The following is a 20,936-nucleotide window of genomic DNA, read 5'->3' as shown; positions in this document are numbered from 1 at the left end:
ATTTCTCAGATTGGAAAAGACCAGTTGCATAGTGAAAAGCAGCTCTTCATTTTCTTTTTTCAAAAGTGGAATTCTTATATTGATTATTTTAATTATTAACCAACCATATCTGTAGATTAGTCCATGTATTTTGAACATCTTTGTAGTTTGGCTGCCCAGTTATTTATTTCATTTAAATCTATGGTACAATGCCTACTTGGATACATCATTTTGGAGTTTAGTTAATTTAATATATGCTGTGTTAAACCACAGACTTGAAACAGACTGCTTCATCTTGATAATATATTCATACCCCCTAGTCCCCAAACCCACCTTTGTCCCTCCAGTTTATCAACTGGGTTATCCCAAAATTCATACTTCATCTTCTTTTGTCCGTTAAGAAATTTATAAAAATACACGAATAAAGACTCTTGATAAATTTTGTATATCACAAATTGATAAGTTGTGATAAGTTTTGTATTTTGAGTGAACGAGCCTCCATATAACTTTACCTCTGTTAACTACTAAACTCATTGGTTTACCCTGTACTGTGGACAGCTGCGGTATTTCTAAAATAGCATGCAAACTGTTTTATTTATATATTTATCTGTAAGAAGAAGCATTAGGGACATTTTTTTTTTTTTTTAAAGAAGAAAAAAAATAACGTCATCGGCTGACAACTGGGTCACACCTGCACCTGACGCTCCTTTGATTCAGACGGCGACCCCGCCCCTGGGTTATTCCCCATGACGTCACTGGAGATAATCACGGAAGTGAAGTGAGCGACGAAACACAAGACAGAAACTCAAATAAGTTGGTGTGTGCGCTCGACTCGTATTTACAGGTAAGCTTCTGACATTTTTTTTTTTTACCTATTAAACTATTTCGAAACTATCTGAATTCTTAAAGTCTTTCAGTGTATTTGACTTGGCTTTGTTGACGTTAAACGACGGAGCTAGGTCGGTAGCTAGCACAAACGATAACAGAAGACTGCTAACAAAGCAAAGGCTGTAGCTAACAGGTTTGTTCACACAAGCACCGGCTCGGGTTTTTAAAATTGAATGATTGTAATATTGTAAGATTAGTAGATAAAAAGGCACCGTACTCGATAAGAAGGTATCGTTTAAGTAGCATGGCTGGCCTTGTTACCTGTTCTCGGCGTCAAGCTAAAGCTAATGTTTTGAGTCGTTAGTAGTTTAATACTTTGTGTTGGTAACTAACTTAATGTTTATTCCTGACTTTGTTTACGTGTGTGTTTGTGTTGTGTGTCGCGTGAATGTGCGGAGTCATTGTGTTACGATGGGTTGGTCATGCTCACATGATTGAGTGACTCACTGGATCAGAGGTGGTATAGAAGTTAGATGGGCTCCATAGGTAGTCTTCACTTATTTCCCCTCTCCTCTCTCCTGTTCAAAGGCTGTCCGTCATCATGCTGGGAGGAGGTTTCAAATCAGAGAGGCTGAGAGTCAACCTCCGACTGGTCATCAACCGACTCAAACTCCTTGAAAAAAAGAAAAGTGAGTCATGGAGCTGATCTCCAATATCTGAAGTGGGTCTTTATTTGTAAAGTAGTTCTAATTTTTTTTCTGTTTTCCGTATCTACAAATTTAACATGAAGCTGAGCTTGCTCAGAAGGCCAGGAAGGAGATTGCAGATTACCTGTCATCAGGTAAGGATGAGCGGGCACGGATCCGTGTGGAGCACATCATCAGAGAGGACTATCTGGTTGAAGCCATGGAGATCTTAGAGCTTTACTGTGACCTGCTGTTGACTCGCTTTGGCCTCATTCAGTCTATGAAGTGAGTACTGAGCATTGTAAATTACTTACCTTCAGCGTTCGTCCTTGTTAACTCGGTTGCAATTTACCCATTATTAGAGAACTAGATCCAGGCTTACAGGAAGCAGTGTCCACCCTCATCTGGGCAGCTCCTCGTCTGCAGTCAGAAGTGTCTGAGCTAAAAATTGTAAGTTCTATCTAAAAATTTGTCTCCAGTAATAATAAACACTTTGTATTTACATCTATTCCTTTCAAGTCAGTATTGACAATCTTGTTTCTAAAATCTTCTTTTAGGTGTCTGAACAGCTGTGTGCAAAATATAGCAAGGAGTACGGCAAGCTATGCAGGACAAACCAGATTGGCACAGTCAACGACAGGGTAATTTTTTTCCCAGTGACTGTCCACAAGCTTGTATAGGAATGTATGAACCTTTTGTCTAGTGTGCTCTTAGCGACATCTAATCAAATATCTGATTTCAGCTGATGCACAAACTGAGTGTTGAGGCTCCTCCCAAGATCTTGGTCGAGCGCTACTTGATAGAGATTGCAAAGAACTACAATGTCCCCTATGAGCCCGACGCCATGGTCCGGGTAAGCAGTAAAGAATCTGTTGTTACTCAGTGTGAAAGTTGGAAATTTTGCCCTCTGTTTGTTTATTTACCATCCGCTACTTCTCCGGATAGCCCGAGGTGTGTACTGGGGAGGAGGCAGACCTGATTGATGTCGACAATGACAGGAAGTCTGGAGGAGGAGGAGGTGGTGGAGGATTCACAGCTCCTCCAGCTCCTGGAATCCATATGCCTATGCCCATGCCTATGGCTATGCCAATGCCAACAGCTTTCAACTATCCACCTCCCAACGGAGCTGTAAGAATTTCCTTTTAAAGACGATGATTTAGTTGAATAATATTGTGTTGCTTTTTACTTTCTGTAACAGATTTAACGTGAACAACATTTCACTGACATTAAAACAAAAACACTTTTCTAACTTTGCCCTGTAATGACATGAAGATAATGTTATGCCCATATTCAGGATATTGCTACATGTGTATCTGGATGGAATTTGTTTTTGGTTCTCAGAACATCTAAAGACATTAGCAAAGCAGTAATTTGTTACTACTGGCAGTGACCCATCAGCTTTTCATCCATTTCTGAAAGGCATAGATAGCATAGAGCATTTACACCTCTTGTTCTAAAGAAAAATGTATATTTTGTTACATTTTAACAGTATTAAAAGTCCTTCACAGCTGCTTCTGACTTTTGAAGCATGTTGTTTTGAGGACGATTTAATGGTAGTAAGATCACCAGGATGAAATTGATTCTAGTTTGTTGTATTTACTTTCTATGAGAACTATACACTATATTGATAAAAGTACTGGGCCACCTACACCTATGGGAATCAATGAAGAATGAATCAATGAACTCTTGGCACACAGTTTTGGGGCTGATATTAATGCCAGATGTTAGAGCTCCACAGTTATTGAGTCAGCACTGTTAGTGATCCATTTAACAGCCTGACTTGTTACACTGGTAACATCGTATTACAGTACCAGTTCAGAGACAGTGAATGACCCATTCATTCACAAAAGAGGTATGGCCCAATACTTTTGACCTTGTAGTGTATGTGTACAACAGTTAGCTACCTTCCTCAAACTTGTTTGACCTTTTTTTTTCCCTTTTATTTTGTTTACCCCCAGGAACCGTTTCATGCACCCGTTGGAACCTACAACAGCTTCCAGCCCCCCCATGGGAGGAGGGCAGCCACCTCAGTTGCCCACTTCTCCCCCTACATACGAGTCTGTAAGTCTGTACGACTGAACCCTTCCCCTCCATCCATGCCCCCCTTCATGTTTCCAAAGATGGACAGACGGACAGGGCAGGGAACCACTCAGGGAAGAACTGTTTATTCGGCTTGCTTACAGTTCTGCCTGTCCTCCATACTTTAACATTATTTCTCAGAGTAGGCCCAGATTCAGGTTCATCTGCACAGATGTAGGTAGCATGAAATTTGCCAACTTTAACCTACTAACTATGACCTGATCAGCTTTTCTGAGCGGGACTGAAAGAAGTGATAACTGAGGTCCTTTGCCAAAAATCATGTTTAGTGTTGCACACTAAAGGTGATGGTTTCCATTTTTTTTTCTTTTATTTCGGTTTGTTTTTGCATCTGCCTTTTTGAAATGAAGTATTAATCAAAATCTTATTAATACTAACAAATATATGTATATATTTGTTTTTGGTTTTAAATATGGGGATGACTTCATCACGAATACATTTATTTGTTTCAGATTGACGACCTAACTGAAAAACCTTCTGTTCCTTCCCAGGGCGTAGGTGAGTTCTGTCAACAATCAGCAGCAGTTAAATGATGAGGGGGGAATATTTTGTGTTTTCTTATGTACGTAACTCTTTGACAAAATTATCTTGTAATTTATTGTGCAAATTAAGTATTATTAGCATTCCGGTGTGCTTGTTGGAAGCAGATTTGCTGCTTTGATGTGTATTTACGTACTGCAGAAGGACGCTGTATGTGACGCTCATACTAATGAAAGCAAAGGTTACAGAGTGCAGCTCACAGGTGGCGGAGGTCTGTGAAACAGAGGAAGTTTATTTATTCATTTATTTATTTATTTATTTTAATCTGTCTTGTTTGCAGTAGATTTTAACAAGGTGGGAAAATAAAGTAGGGTAGGACTTAAGTTATCCTTAAAATGCTCACCTTGCAAACATTTTCCTAAATAATTAATGCCCGTTACTCTCCAGGTCCCGCTCCTTCGGCTCGGATTTATGACAACAACGCTCTTCCAGAACTCCCATCTGTTCCCGACACACTCCCAACATCCTCCTTGGGCAGAAGCAACACCACCTCGGATGACATTGACTTTGATGATTTGACGCGGCGCTTTGAGGAGCTGAAGAAGAAGACCTAAATGCTTTAACCTGATATACATAAACAGGCCTGTGTCACCTACACAGCTCAGAACAGGAAATGGGAATTGTTCAAGGCTCTGAATCAGATTTGGGTAGCTCTCCTCCCTCTTTCTTGGTGAAGTAATTTTACACAAATATTAAACATACATGTAATCTATTACCTCATTTATATAGCTATGACCAGCTAATGAGAGACAGTACTTTTAAGTGCCACATGATTTCATTTCCTTCTAGTGGCACGTTGGATAAAATCTTAAACAATCATGTGGGTGTTCACCCCTTCTCGCTCCTTATTTAAAATCGCACTGACTTTTAACCTTTTCCATTTGTCTGTGTGATAATTAATATGTTCACATTTAGATCTTATGTGTTGATTTTCCTGAAGGATTTGGGTTTGATTGATATTCATAGTACATGCCTTTATTCCGCTTTGCACACACTGTTGCTGTGATCCACTGTGTCGCTCAGTCCCATCTCAGACCAGTTTGACAGGTATAGCGGGCTGCGCCATCTCGGTGGCGAACAACCTTTTACGCATTAAAGTCACCATTTTGTTTCCAAAGCGAGGCTCCAACAGTCACTGAGGTTTTTCTCAGCTGTACAGAGACACATAGAAGCCATATTTTCAGTGTGTTACGCAGTTTTTCTCACTGTGGGATCGTTAAATGCTCATCATTACCGAGCTTCTCAAACTTCAAGGTATATTTATATCAGGTTTCAAACCTTTTCCGTTTGAGGGGCGATGGGACACAGATGTAAAGTGACAACATGTATGGAAATCTGTAATATAAAACACTTACAGCAATATAGGTAGACTTATTTACATGATTTAACTGTATAGGAAAAGGAGTTTGGCAGCCGGGAATTGTTCAATATTTGACAAATCTGTTTTATATACAGTATCTCCAAATAAAGTTTTCTTTTTGCCCTTTTGAATGTCAGTTTTACAAAATACCTGCACTTTTTTATGACTGAACAAACAAATTTGCAATTAAAATCCTGGCAGGCGAAAGCAGCCAGACAACAAACTGATTTGATTAGATGGAAAGTTTCAGAGCAGAGGAAAAAGTTTGTGCCGTCTTTTGTGATCGTGTGCATGGGTCTTGTACTGTATGTTCACCACTCCATTTGCCTTACCTATCACCTCTCATCCGAGGCCTTGCCAGTCTGTTTTAGGATTAATCATCTGTTATCCACCAAGACTGGACACGTAATGCGTTTTTCAGTTTCTAGTTGACCTTATTTGCGTTACACTCCACAGATTCTGAGTTTTAATTTGCTTGATAGATTAAAAAAATCTGTGCAGGCACTAGAGGTAGATGTTTCTAATTATTGTAATAAGTGTAGTGAGAGGTTTTTGTTATTGTTTCTGTAACTTGACTACACTGGGCTCTGCTTGCATGGAAAATAGACGGTGGCCTTGAATAATATGACTCAGCAATCTCTGGATGTGCTTTGAAAAGCTTCCCCGCTGGGTTATACGTGCAGTTAATTAATAGTTTTACATGAGCTGGGAGAAAATGGAGAGATAATTAACACTACAGAACTGTGATCTGCTCACTGTCTTTTCTATGTTGGATTGTTCTTTCATGTTAAACTTTAAGACACAAAATAGTGTCTTGTTGCAAAAAAATATTACCCCCCCCCAAACAATGTATACTACAATAATAATTTAATAAAAGACTATTTGGAACTGGAAAGCTTGTAAGATTTGCACATAATTTTCCATCAATTTTTCTTAAAAAAACACAACAACCTGTAAATCTCAATGGTAACCAGCAGAGGTCCCTAATGTTAAGGCAAAGCTCTGAAAAGGAAATCATTTTTTCAATGATGTAAAACATACTGCGTTTTAAGTTAATGTGAAACTAACCTCTTTACATAATGGATCCTTTCAGTTTTTACAACATAGTATTGCATCAAGTCATATTTGACCCATTTTCTGTTTGACACTTGTGATCAATACAGGTATGAGTTAAGAGCGGCACAATCATGTGAAAACTGCATCCTGTTAAGTTTGGATGATCATTTGGTTTTCGACAGTCTTCTCATCCTAAAAGTAGGATGAGAGGCAGAGCCTTCAGGTATCAGGCCTCACTCCAGCTCTCAGTTTGGATTTGGGAGAGAGATTAGGCTTAAAGTTTTCCTTTTGATAAAGCTCATGTTTTCTCTTTCATAGTTTTTGTCTGTGTCTCCCTTCTTTTCTCCTTATCTCTTTCCCCTCCCTGAGCCTGCATATCCTGGAGGTTTCTTCCTGTTGAAAGGGAGTTCTTCCTCCCCACTGTTTTCTATCTAATATTGTAGGATCTTTTCTTTACAATATAAAATGCCTTGAGGTTGCTCTTGTTTTGAATTGGAATGAGTTGAATTTCTTAAGTCTTATACTCTGTGGTCACACCGTTTTACACACATAATATTTGTGTTTTTCTGTGTGATTGAGCCGACTATTTTTTAAACTGGTGTCCAAATAAGACTCGAGAGTTCTGTTTCCAAAGGTTGGGATGCTGTTGAGATGAGCAGATCCCAATAAACTAAATGCGGGAGTGTGATTGTAAATAGTAAGTGGACTGCTTCTTATATAGCACTTCACAATTCACACTCTGACGAACGCATCAGAAGCAACCCGGGGGTCAATGTTTTGGCCCACGATACTTTGGCATGTAGACTGGAGCAGCCAGGCACTGAACTCCCGACCTTTAGTGGACAACCTGCTCCACCTCCTGAGCCTCAGTCAGGGAAAATGTGGATGAACATGTGTGGAAAGTTACTAAAGCTGGGAGGTAGTTTTTTTTTAATTTTTTATATTGAACTTATAAAAACATACAAAATTTGCAAGAGGTTTAGTGGTAATCATGCAAAGGTCACAAATACCACTTTTTGGTTCAGCTTTCCAGCCTCTGGTGATCTGGTGTGATAGTCTTTGTGCACTGATGTATTTTACTAATGGAGTGACTGTTAATTGTTATGTAAGCTGCTGGTCATCTCTGGGATTCAATAGGGATGTATACACAGATCAACACATCTCTTTTTGACCCGAGTTCAATTTTATAAATCATTTAAACATTAAACATCAACTAAGCAACTGCAGAGCTGTTTATTGAAATTCACACATATAATACTACTGTATGACACCAGTGAATAAATAGTTTAAATCATTTGTGATTAAGCACAGAAGATCTAAGACAGGACAATCAGCTGTCTGAAGAACAGCTTATATTCCCAAACCAAAAGCACAAACTTGAATGAAGTGAGATCTGTTACATAAGTGTTTCAAACTGAGGACTGAATGAATCTCACAGATGCAGGTATGAGTGATAAAGAGGCATGAAACACACTTTCAGTATCAATTACAGTCACAGGAGTGAAATGAAAAATGTAATCAATTAATCATTAGATCCCAGATGAGCAGCAACATAAAAGTACCTTCGCACTATTTCACACAACTTCATTTACAGTCAGTAGGTAGGAGATAGTGAACGCTATTAACCATTAGAATCATAGGGAAGCATTTAAACAGGAAGCTGTGTTAAAGTTACTGAAAAATAATTCTTTGCAGGGTTTTTTTCTGTTGAAATTTCTCTTCTATTTCTCCTGGATCACTACTTTATTGTACTTTATTGGATAAAGGACAGCTTTTTTCACACTCCATGATAATAGTTCTTAACTTGTTTACATATATGTGAATCTGTATATGTGTTTTGCACTAGCATTAAATGAATGTATCAACCACTTTTTTAAAAAGGAAAAAAAAATCTCTTTTTCACATACGTATTCATGGTGAATTTTACATACAAGAACAGTTATTTAATTGCCCATTACTCTGACTCACAACTTCAAAAAGATTCTCATAGGTACTGGAAACTCTGTACACATACAAAACACCACGATGTGTTATGCAGCTCTATATCCAGAAAGTAAAACTTACAATAAGTGCAAAAGATTGTCTAAGAAGCGAGGGGGGGCCGTGTGTCGCAGCTGTGCATGTTGGAGGAGACAGGTCATGTCGTCAAATGCAGTATCCTCACATCGTGTCCCTGCCGCTGTACTGTCTGCACTTTTCCTGTTGCTCTGTTAAATGGAGAAGACACAACTGTAAGACTCAAAGCACTTATCTCAAACTCCGCAAAGGGTACATGGATACACAGAAGCACGAGAGAAAGGTAACAGGAAATGAAAAGGATCAGTCGTTTATCGCTGTCAACAAAAATTTTGGGTTGTGTGATCTGCATGATTACATCAGAGCTCTCGGCAGCCAAGCTGAAATAAAGTGGAAAAGGCTTCCTTGGTCTGCTTCGTGAAATGTGAATGAGGAGTTTGCAGTAAATCTTTCCTGTGTGTTGAATAATATTTAGACGCTATCTCAGGTTAATATGAAACCTATATTTCTTTGCATGTTGGTAAAGAAATTCTTCCAATTTGAAATATGAATGATTATTTTTACATGTACACGCAAATTAAGTTTCATGCAAAATAGGTTCATCCAACCTGTTTCATTTCATTTGGACTCTAAGTCAGTGCAAACATGTAAAATGAAATCAGTCCACCACAATTTTGCTTTTTGCAACAAATGCATCCTTGTTGCATCTACTAATTTTTATATATATTCATGAATCTAATTATTTACATTAAGTTGTATAAGATTGATGCATACACAGATGCGTAGTGTTATAATGGACAATATGTTAAGAACTTTAATGCACCAAACAATAGCGGCTCTCCTAATATCATTATATTTTAGTACAGTGACAATAAGGCCTTCTAATTTTTTGGTTTTTTTAAAATGTGACCAAAAAAACAAAGACGCTGACACACTGCTGAGAAAAATGTCACAAGTAGCACAAAGAGGTCATTATGGAGAGTAACAAAAAAGTGCCTAGTTTACACTAATACTACTAATTATTATTATCAAAGAAAAAAACTTTTATTTAACTTTAATATTTATATTAAATATTTATAAATTATTATAACAAGATTTATAAAAAGAAAAAGAAATGGGTACTTTTTTGTAAATATAAAAAAATTATTCAACAAAAACATCACAGTATATACTTACAGCTTTGCACTGACCTGTTCTGGCTGCACAGACTACATAAGGCTTTTTTCTTACCTAACAGGACTTGCTCAACTTCTTCACTCTCGTCTACAGCTACAGGTTTGAGCAGGAGGGCGAAAATCACAGCAACGCCTATCACCTGTGAGAAAAAGCAGACCGCACAACAAACTAATAATGTTACATACACATTTGCAAAAAATTTAAAAAACAGAAACAATCTGCAACATTCTGTAGAAACCCAAGTATCTTAAAATAAATGCAACATCTCAGAGCGTGACATGCAGGAAAACATGTCAAGCAAACTGACTTTTTAAAAAAGGGATTTATTTTACGAACCTTGAGAGGCTGCAGAATAAAGATGCTTTCAAAAAGGGAGAGGCCCAGAGACATGACCCACTTGATGGACTTCTCTTTGCCGTACTGAAAGCCATACAACAAGGTGAAGAAAGTTGAAATGCCGCTGATGGACAGCAACAGGAACCAGCCCACGAACACAAACCACCATGGCAGCCAGCAGCCCAGGATAGTCGTTGCTTTCTTCTTTGGTTTCTTCGCAGGAGGTGGGCTGGGCCGGGATGAGATGGATAGAAAAACACACGCATGATGTCCCAGTTCAGTACAATAGCACAAATAGCTCTCAAATATTTTTGTCTCACTGGCAGTTGGAGTACTGACCAGTAGGCCAAGTGGCTGCTGAAGACCATCTCAGTCTTGTGAACCAGCGCGTTGGTGTAGTTGAGGGCCTGCTGGTACTGTTCTAGAGTCGCAAAGTATCTGAAATCCAGTTTCTCCAGGCACATCAGGAGATGACAGAGACTAGCTAGGAGAAACTTGCTGCAGTACACCAAGTGGTGGTCACTCTCACTCTCTCCTGAGAAAGATTTATATTTAAACATGTACATAAGAAGGTAGTTACGTTTCTCTGTGCGTGCCCGGGCATGCCAGGCCTTGAAGTTACCTCTTTCTGAGAAGAAAGGTAACACTGCTGTCACAGAAAAGTGCAGCTGCTTGGACTGATCAGGCAGAGGGGAAATTATTTGCCTAAAGTGTAATTTGAATAAAAAGAAATAGGTCCTAGGAGTGTGCTACTTGGAAAGCTTTAAAAGATACGTCTGATGGTATTGATTTTTTTTCCTGACAACCTTAAAAAATAGAAAATAAGCCTTAAATACAAGCGTCATGTTTCTCACCACTGTGGTTTCTTTGAGATAGGTCTCCCTCTGTGAATACTAACCAGTGCATGACGTCTGAATCATATACTGAGCATTTGTTAAAGATAAAATGTGCACTGCACAGCTGCCTTACTAAAAAAAAAAGAGTATAATTGTTAAAAAATTTAAGATTTTAGACTGTTTGAAATAACTGTTGATGGGGTGAGAGCAAAGAAATAAGCGTTCACAGGTCTTGTTATTGGTTCTGTCAGTTAAAGTAGCAACAAACTGCCGTATTCATAAGCTTATGCATCTTATGTACTCTTTTATCATTTTAAAATCTCTAATAGTATTTTACTTATGTGTATTCATGTTAATTTGAGTATATTATAAACATTTTATCTGTCTCTTTTTTCTTTCCTTTGCTGAGATTAAAGTATGAAGTAAGAATGAAATAAAACTACCTTGCATGTGCTGAATTAATTCATTCAACCTGTCCAAGGCAGAGAAGAGATCGGCAACGGATTCCAGTCTGTGCATCTCTAGCATCTTGTTTCTTGGGCTCTTGCTTGCCAAAAAAATGATCTGCTCTACATCCTGTTGGAGGGAAGAACAACAAATACTAGATTACACATGAGCAGTGCACTGTTTCACTGCATCGGTAAGTACGTAATAGCAAAGGAGAAGCCAGAGCTACACGGACTATGACATGGACTAAATTCGGAAAGCGTCTCAGGCTTGCAGGTTCTGCGATGAGTAAGAGTCATCAGACAAATATAAACATAAAACGCACCCTCAGCACAGTCGGTATGTTGACTATGGGGGGTCTTAGGTTCTCCTCGGGGTCAGCTTTCTTAGATTTTGGAACTATGCGAGGTTTGATGCTTCGAAAGATTGTGATGATGAGGATGTTGATTGGGAACATGAGGAGACCGCACTGCACGCCCACCATGAGGTCCTGCCAGGTCATCTTTATTGAACCTGGACAGACACAAAAAAGGGGACAGTGATGATGATGTGAAGCAACTAATTTAGCTCCGGCTAATAGCACCCAAATAAACAGCTGGAAACAGCAACACAGTTTTACTGCAGTGTTTACAGCAGAGTTGTGTGCCATTGTTTGTTCTCTAACCTCACGGAATCAACTTTACATTATTTCTGTGTGAATACTGAATATCTATCCATACAATGGAAAAGTGTGACTGACGGTCACACCAACAGTAGATTTTAAGTGCAGACTCTAAAGACTCAATAACACGTGGATCTGCAAAAAAGGCAGCAGTTTTAACAGTGCTTGGCCAGGCGTAGTTAGTAAGGTGCTGAGTTGTGTGCACATCTGGATGCAGATGTGTTGTAGGTAATTATTAAGAACCAGTCATCTTCTTCTTTGGCATGCAGCCCTAGATAACAAAAACACTGCTAATATCAGCACAAAGAGCAGGTTCACCTTGAATTAAATTTTGCTGTTTCATGCTAAGAAACAGATGTAACAATCCAGTAATCAAACAATAATCTAAGATTTTGTAATCACCCATTGAAAAGAGTACTGTTGAGTTTGGATCCACAGGGATGTTCCAGAAGGCGATGTTGATGGCCATGGTACAGAGCAGAAGGCACATGCAGCAAGAAACCCTCTGGGCACGTGTGAACGGGCTGCGTGAGGGAGGATCCACGATGGACACCCAGATGTGTTCGTCTCTAAATCCAGTCGATGTTCTGGTCTGGAAAATGTTCCTGAGAGAGGGCAGAGAAACACGCAATGACAAAAATAATAACTTAATGTGAGCGATGTGATGAGCAACTTATTTTCAGCAGTGTAAAGGGACTCTAACTCTAACCTGAAGCTGGCAACCTCGTTGACTTTTGCAGCATTGAAGGTTTTCTTGGTCATGCCGTCTCCTCGCTCAGAACTCAGCCAGCATTCACAAAAGAAGTGCCACATGTGCCGCGTTTGGAGGTCCTGTACAGTCATTTTGTTTATGTACCTTTAAAGGAAAATATACAGAAATGAAAGACGACACGTTTAACATTCACCTAAGCAATTAAAATCATGGAAATAAAAAGCAACTTTGCAAACTCGGAAAACAGAAAAAAAGAATTGCTTTTTCATATTTTGTATCTTATTTTATTTAACTCACTATACTGTGTGAAAGAAACACACATCAGATGTCATTAGTGTGGACCCAAATCTATATATTCCTAGTAGCCACACTATAAATCATAGCATGCTTTATCATCTATTTTACTCTAAATAGAATCACAGTTAACAAAATGAGCATCATCTTGCATTAAAAGAAACTTAAAATGAATGAATGAGGGCATAAAACCATCAGGAAGGTATTTAAATGCATCTTTAAATACCTTAAACATGCATCCCCCGCCCTTGACTAGCCCCTTACCAGTACAATCCAAGGATAAAAAAACACACAGCTGTGTGAGATTATTATTTTTAAATAGCAGTTTTTAATTAGTTGCCACTGAGATCTTTCTGTACGTTTGAGAGAAAACATTCTCATTTCTGATGAAAAGCACTTCATTCTGATCTGACGTAGCCCCAAACTACTACTTTTTGCTGCTCACGTCCTTACCATGATGGATGACCTCCAGAGTTGTCGTGCTGCAGCCTGATGGTCTGTACTTCACCCAGTGGGAAGGGTGTGGCCAGCACGAAATAATCAACAGATCCTCTCTCAAACACTGGCTTCTCAGGGTCTGTGAGAGTGTGTATGTTACTCTCTGCTTCTGAGCCAATCAGCTTCACTGTGACCTGCGGGAGAGCACAGCGTACCGATGAAGTGACCCAGACTGTATATACTTGAAAAACCGTACTATTTTTGGCCTTGTGCAACGAACTGTGAAGACTTGACATAACCGGTGATCGGGGTTTCTAGACTGATTTCATATGTAATTTCAAACCGGCTTCCATGCATTTAAGCACATTCACTCTTCTTGTAGATATAATATTAGTGCATGACAAAATAATGTTAGGAAAACATAAGTTAACAATAGTCTTTGACATATAGTCCTTAGGAATTTCTTTCATACTTCTTCATTTATAGTTATTATAGTATTGTTGTTATAGTGAGTGACTCTGTCAACCTATCCAGTAATCCAGTGTCAGTCGGAAGTTGTGAGTTGGCTGTAAAAGAGTCTTATTCATTAAAGACAGGTATGTCATCCTGTCTGAAAACAACACTAAGATGCCCGTCTGAGCATTGAATCGGGTTTGTTTTCTGTAATCATCCACAGTGATTGTGGTTTATAGTCTTCTACATGTAGCAAGATTTAAATGAGCCTATCCTTTAGGGAGGCGCCCATATTTACATAGTCCTTTTTCCGATGGCCATGTTTGCTTCTCGTTTGCCTAAATGGAACTTTTTTTTCTTTTTAACAAATATATTGACTTGTTTTAAATGTAAATGTTCTTTATCAACTAAATTTCCACTATAAACTGAACTGAATCCATTGCCTGTCTGTAAGGTAGTGAAAACTTTTGTTAAACTGTCAGTTAGTGCTGCGTGATACTGAAAATTTTGGTATCAATCTGATACTGTATAAATACAGGGCCAGTATTGTGAAGACTGATACTTTGCAGGGGAAAGCAATGGGTCATGATGTATCAGATGACTCATTATCAATTTGCAAATCCTAAACACATTTTAATGACCACTAAAAAACTGTGATTTATGCTTTTGAGAAAACTTAGTTAATGCAACAAAGCAACGCTTCTCAGCTTTTTGTGTATTTTGAAACTGAGACCTGGAATGTTAATGTGTCTCTAAAGCTATATTGTGCTATCAGCTACAAATAAAGATGTGACCATCAACACAAAAGGCTTCAGAGATTTTTAATAGTGCATGTTTAAGGTATATTTTTCATTAAAATGTTTTTTTAACACAGTTCAGTGGACTACATACTGAACTTAGAGGATACAAACAAAGTATCAATCCTATTGTGATAGTATCAATATGATACTAATACCAGCACTGGTATTAATACAATCGATACTAAGCACCTTGATACGACTGTTGTGATTTGGCACTATATAAATAAAACTGAGTTGAAATGATATTTTGATTGATCTGCCCATCTCTGCTGTCAGTGGAAAAAAGACTTACATTGGCACTGGTCCCAGCATTTCTGCGACGTCCAGTTTGGATGCCGATCAGGTAGCTGTACTGTGCAGCTGGGTGATTGTCCTCCAAGAGTGTCATCTTTCTCTGAAGGTTCAAAAACGTACAACATTGTGATGTTAAATAACATGAAAATATACACCCCAAAAAAGGCTGGATTTATGAAAACTGGCGGGAGACAGGCTGACCCTTGAGCGTGCCCTCCGGTCAGCATAGCAGGCCCACAGCAGTGTGATCAGGTAGAGTCCGAAAAATGCACACAGCAGGGCCAGCACCACATAGTTCTGATTCACAGTGGCAAACAGCTCTGCAGTGCGGGATATGTCGACGTAGTTTGGCATCACAAAGAAGGAGCTCCCAAAGAAAGTGAGGTGATTACAGAGACACTGCGTTCGTTGTGGAGTGCTTTCTTTCCCCACCTGAGGAAAAACACAACACATCACTGACTGGTACTCACCTATGCTACTATAAGAATACAGTTCATAAAGAGCCAAATGATCAGATTTTATCCGGGTGAAAACATACCATACAGCCTTCATTGCTCCATGCCTGCGTGTCTGTGTTCCAGTACAGGCACTTGCTCATAAAAGTGGTGATCTTCAGGTTCAAGTCTGGCTGCCATTCAGAATCAGAAACTCTTGCATCAATATACCAAGTCCCAGGAGTCTTTTGTAACATGTCTGGTGTTATCATCCAGCGAAAGCCCTCTAAAGCAAAAAAGCAAAAAGCCCCAAAAACAAAACTTAAATATACTGCATAAATAAGTGTTTTTGCTATGATCACTACATATAAATAATACCAGAGTGAGGTGTGGCCATTCTAGTGACCCAATTTGACCTTGCTGACAGCTACCTGTGCGGTTCAGTACGGTTCTGTTGCTGTAGTATGTGTTATTAGGAGGCAACCCATGAGACAAGAGGAGAACCAGTGACACATTCGCACTGGGCTCCACGCCGAAGAAGATCGTCATATTAGTGTCTGAGATGTTGAGTATAGTCACCGATTTTGAGTTTTTCTCCAACACGACAGTAGTGTTGATCAGATCTGCAGCATTTGGACGAGCCAAAAAGATCTGGTGAAAGGAGGGAAAGAATGAGTCCTTATTTCACTCTGTGTTATAAAATTAAATATTCCAACGTTTTTGTTTTAAAGCAAGCTTCCCAGTATTAACCGACCCATCTCGATTCATATTTAATTAGTGAATTAGTAGTTAGATATTATAAACTATTATAACTATTCACCAGGCATCACTGAAAGCTTTACTGTACTTACACCTCCGTTCTTCTACCTGTAGCTACACTAAGAATGTAAAAGTCACCTCCTGTCTTAAAATCTGGGTTTTGTTAAGACACCATTTGGGCCTGCAGGCACACCCTGTCTTATTTAAAACAACTGACATTTCAAACAAACTGGCAAATGAAGGAGCTGTTGGGATTCCTTATGCAAAAATTCAATAAAATAAAAAAGTAAAACTATGGTCCTAAATCATGTTATCTTAATAAAGATAACTGAGAGTAATTATGATGTTTAAACAGTTTATTTTTGATGTCATGTTATTGATACACACGCATATAATTGATCTCATTGTGTAGTTGTGCTTCCAGTAGGTTATTGTGCACTTACATACCTCCTGTACTGGTATATATTCAGTTTAAGTCATTTTCCAAAATGGACACAAAACTGACAATAAAACATGATTTGAGATTAGACTTTTTTTCTTAAATTTTCTATAGCTCTGATGCTTGCTGTTGGAACTGCTTTGGGCGTGATGACTGTGCAGAGAAATTTGATATTGACAGATGTGTTGATATTGACAGATGTGTAATGAATAATGTCGACTGTGCTGTTCTCCTACAGTAAGCAGTAAGTTGGCTGTACCTCCACCATCTCTGTCAGGTTTGCCACCTTAATGTCCTGCGTTCCATCACTAAGTGAAAGGCTGCACACACTTCCTGTTATGTTGTCATCAGATGGATAGGGATTTTCATTGAACGTAGTCATCTAAGAGTGACGAATGCTCAGTTAAACAGGTTGTAGATGTCAGCAAAGATAAAAACACTAATGATGATAACACACACACATACTCAGACCTGAGAGATGATGTTGCTGTACTTATCAAGCAGGGGTCCAAGCACTGAATTTGAAGGGAGCTTAGCGAAATTGCCTTTTTCTTTTGAACCCAGCTCTGAATTGCCGACGCCAGAGGGTTTTTGTCTGGGGGTGGGGTGGGGAATACATTTTATAAAAATTAATTTTTATAAAACAGGATTAATTTGATACATTTTATAAAACAATTTAAACGTTTTAAAGCACAGGCAAGTGTTATTTTAAAGCAAAATACCAACCTTTTCTGATAAATGGTGCCCATTGGGTATTGCATGACAAACTGGTCCTCTCCTGATAGCAGGTTAGTGACTTGCAAAATAACCTTAAAGACACTTTCAAAAAAACCCTGGAGAAGAAAAAACATCATTCCAGTGTGAGAGATGAAACAATAACAGAGACATTTATGCTGCTGGTGATGTAGTTACTCTAACTTACTTGATTGTTTTGGTTGTTTTTAAGATCGCAGTTTTTCAGTGACAGACTCAGGATGGCACTGCTGCAGTTAATGATGTGATTGAGTGTCTCGGTGTTGTTCAAGGCAAATGAGACATTCAGTAACTTAACAGTTGCCAACAATTTTGTCACAAATGCTTGCTTTTGGAAGAAAAATAAGGGAGAATTTAGCACAGCACAAATATAAAAACATGAGAATAAAACAGTAATGATGAAAGTTTTCTCACTGGCTTTCCTAAATAAAGGTACTCACCCTGTTGCTATCTGTCGGTTGCCCTGGTGTCACTTCCATCGTTTTTAGTACTCTGTCTGCATTCTGTCTCAGGAAAAAGGGACAGCTTTTAACTCTGGGGTATTTTTATAAAAAAATATTTCCAATTCAAAGCTCCTCATAATTTATGAAAAAACATGTTGATATGTAAAAGGATTTGTCTCACCTGGAGAAATATGTTAATGTTTAAGGTTGTTAAAGCATCTTGAAGGATTGTAGATAGATCGTTAAGGTTTGGAATTAAACCAGGAAGGTTTGAAGGTAGACCCCTTTTGTGCCCTTGAATCAAAGTGTATGTGAGGTTTAACAAGGTCCAGTAAAAAAAGAAAAGAAAAGAAAAAGACAGAGACAAAGCTATACAACACTAGATTTATGCCATTTAGGGTGTTTATTAAGAAGACACAATAAAGTTTCATTCTAACTTACGATGTCTGGTTGCATGGCTGGAAATTTCAGTACACTACAAAGGAAACATGAACAAGGTGGACAATATGAAAGCTGAGTCTTGGAGGGTTGCGTGGCTTATTACTGCCTGTGAAATGTATTTGTCTTACCTTTGTGTTTGATGGAGACTGTAAACCTTTAAAACAAGAAGTTATGTTATGAATGAAATAGCAGAAACGAAGAATGAAAACAAATCTGATGAGGTTAAAGCTCGGATCAGAAAGCTTCACGTACTGTGGGTGCAGAGGAAGCCTCTTTTCTTTTTACAGTCAGACGTTAGGAGCTGGAGAGGATTCAGCTTCATGTATGTGCATGAGGTGTTTTCTGTTGAAAAGAAATGAAATGAGGAAAAGTTAGATTTTGAGACAAAGGTTTAACAACGAGACAACAACCAACAGGGCTGCAACTGTCAATACATGTGACAATTATTTACAAATCAATAATCTATAGGTAAAATGTAAACAGATGATCCCAGAAGCCACATGAAGCCATGTGTAATGTTTTGTCATTTCTTGCTTTGTGTGATTAATAACACACATTTGAGTGATAATAACACAGGTGGATGGAGCAGATTTTCCTTTTTGATCCTGGTAGTGTTGTGGGAATCTTGTGAGGCAAACATTTCCTCATCGTAGAGATAATCCTTCAGGTACGGAAACTTATTTCTGCCACCATAAGTTAAAATTTTGTATTATTATCTAAACATTTTGACCTAATAACTTGAAATTTCAAGCTGTTTTCTCAAAGTTTGTGGTAGTATGTATAAATTTTGAGATAATAACCTGAAATTTTAACATATGGATCACAAAAAGTGTTCTTTGTTACAGATGTGGAAAACAATTTCCATATTCAGGAGACACGGGTGTAAAGTATAAAACATATAATCAAGGAGAAGAGTTATGAGCGCAGGTGTTCATTTAGTTGTGAAGGGTTTCTTTTCACAGAGATTTCCTTATACCTTCATTCCTTGTTCCTACATCTACTCCCACTTCTAGACAAAAGAATATGCGCTCTCCCACAGCTAGACAATATGCAACCAGGCTATCCTCGAACCCTCTAGAGAAGACCCGCGGTTAGCTCTTCGAGCTTCATTCGGGGTCTACCAAGCCTGACTCGTCTCACCCTCCAAAGTAGGGCTGTTGGAAATCTTATTGGGTAATTTATTTATTGTGATCTGCAAGTTTGTCTTATTTTATGACATGAATTTTCTTTAAAAAGCAAAGCAAAACAAAACAAAGCAAAACAAAACATTTACACACCCCAAGGGAAAATATTCAAAAATATTTAAATTCAATTTCTGCTGGTAGTGACATGACAAAAATTCAAATGAAACCCAGCCTTTTCTCAGCACACAAATGTCATCAACCTCACTTACGTTCATGTCAATTTATTGTAATGTATAATCTTTTCTTCTTAACGATATAGTGACCTGAGCTTACTTTCAGGTCTGGGTTGATTTGAAAATGGCAGTTTTTCAGTGAGAGGCTCATGATGGCACTGCTGCAGTTAATGAAGGGATTTGAGGGTTGTTTAAAGCAAACAAGGCATTCAGTCTGTTTTTTAAAGATTATTTTTATGGCATTTTGCCTTTTTTAGATATTGGAGCAGTGAAGACAGACAGGAAAGTTGAGTGAGAGAGAGAAGGACACACTGAGCTAAAGTGGCGATCGACTTTCAGTAGCTTATTGCTTGCCAACAAAACTATTACGATTAAACCATTAGCAACCAGGGGGGTTGCTAATAAGAAAACCCCAAAAAACAACAACCCAAAAAACAAAACACTGGTGAGGGATCAAATCAAACAGCCAATAAGTACTTTTTTCTTTTCTTTTTTTCTTCCAAAGTCTGTCATACTCTTTCAGACATGTCTTCACTTGAAAACTCACAGGGCACAAAAACACAGTAACCTGTGCAACAGAAAATAAAATTACTGCACCAAAATGCATGTTGTGTTTGTGTATTTCACTCACTATTGGTGGATTTCCAGTTATCCCTTCCAACCGTCTTTTCAAGCCACCATGTGTGATTGAAGTTGGTGTTCCAGTCTCGGGTTATGTTGTCCAAGAAGATTTTGGTTGGGTTGTTCATCCCCTTCAGGAGCTCTCCTCCTTGCTTTTCACAGCTGCTCCTAGCCTGGGAATAGGTTTTCGGTTCTCCAACAAACTCGAAACATACATTTCTGAAAACAAATTCACACTTTGCCGTGAAGTTGTTTCTTGGACAGTTCTCGGTTCTTCCAGCTACACACAGAAATCCAGCTGAAATCCACACAAAGACAGCGGTCCGGAGTACCGTATCCATTGTTATTGTTCTGTGGAGAGCATGAGCGCTTAGTGCTGCTCTAACTGTGGTTGGAATAGATACTGAGCAAGGTCACTTCAATCCATCACATGAAAATCAGAGAGCTTTCTCCAGAGAAACCCTGCATATGTTCTTAATACATTAGGAAAATCTCCCGAGACACTCAAACAAGATGCAAACTGAATCACTGGGCGTCATTAAAGGCCACTCAGGCTGACCTTCTAAGAGCAAGGACGAATCCGGTGTTTGATTTGCAGTTAACAGTACAAACAATTTATTCCATTACAATGACATTTCCCCCCAAATATGATTCTTGAATCAACTCTTGCCTGCCTTCAT

The 20,936-nt window shown here is 38.6% G+C and overlaps 2 protein-coding genes across 2 annotated transcripts; one reads left to right on the top strand and one right to left on the bottom strand.

The window, feature by feature from the left end:
• The first annotated feature begins 674 nt into the window (after positions 1-674).
• On the top strand, positions 675-6,385 carry ist1 (IST1 factor associated with ESCRT-III). Its single transcript, XM_003445698.5, is given in 11 exon segments — positions 675-823; positions 1,396-1,496; positions 1,598-1,778; positions 1,856-1,943; positions 2,051-2,134; positions 2,236-2,346; positions 2,439-2,621; positions 3,452-3,489; positions 3,491-3,554; positions 4,043-4,088; positions 4,518-6,385. Coding segments are annotated over 10 exon segments (1,050 nt in total). The 5' UTR covers positions 675-823; positions 1,396-1,408; the 3' UTR covers positions 4,685-6,385.
• pkd1l3 (polycystic kidney disease 1-like 3) lies at positions 4,645-20,629 on the bottom strand. The gene is made up of 23 exons (XM_013271688.3): positions 20,267-20,629; positions 18,531-18,620; positions 18,407-18,432; positions 18,279-18,312; positions 18,019-18,131; positions 17,835-17,897; positions 17,564-17,722; positions 17,368-17,474; positions 17,113-17,236; positions 16,901-17,023; positions 15,875-16,094; positions 15,548-15,729; positions 15,211-15,441; positions 15,008-15,109; positions 13,478-13,656; positions 12,728-12,874; positions 12,421-12,623; positions 11,683-11,870; positions 11,354-11,486; positions 10,414-10,609; positions 10,075-10,303; positions 9,793-9,877; positions 4,645-8,753 (listed from the first exon to the last, which is right to left on the bottom strand). The coding sequence occupies exons 1-23, from the start codon at positions 20,595-20,597 to the stop codon at positions 8,707-8,709; spliced, it is 3,312 nt and encodes a 1,103-aa protein (XP_013127142.2). The 5' UTR covers positions 20,598-20,629; the 3' UTR covers positions 4,645-8,706.
• Positions 20,630-20,936: the final 307 nt, after the last annotated feature.

The sequence above is a fragment of the Oreochromis niloticus genome, linkage group LG1 (genome assembly GCF_001858045.2).
Source record: "Oreochromis niloticus isolate F11D_XX linkage group LG1, O_niloticus_UMD_NMBU, whole genome shotgun sequence".
NCBI classification, from domain to species: Eukaryota; Metazoa; Chordata; class Actinopteri; order Cichliformes; family Cichlidae; genus Oreochromis; species Oreochromis niloticus.
Note: the sequence above shows the minus strand (reverse complement) of the source record. Positions and strands in the feature narration are given on the sequence as shown.

What these genes read in the sequence shown, in the direction of transcription:
- pkd1l3 (XM_013271688.3), bottom strand. Translation starts at nt 20,597, where the DNA reads ATGGATACGGTACTCCGGACCGCTGTCTTTGTGTGGATTTCAGCTGGA. An exon ending in TAACTGGAAATCCACCAATA is followed by an intron (nt 18,621 to 20,266) that starts GTGAGTGAAATA and finishes TCTTTTCAACAG; the next exon opens with AAAACACCTCATGCACATAC. An exon ending in ACCGGAGGGCACGCTCAAGG is followed by an intron (nt 15,110 to 15,210) that starts GTCAGCCTGTCT and finishes TTGAACCTTCAG; the next exon opens with AGAAAGATGACACTCTTGGA.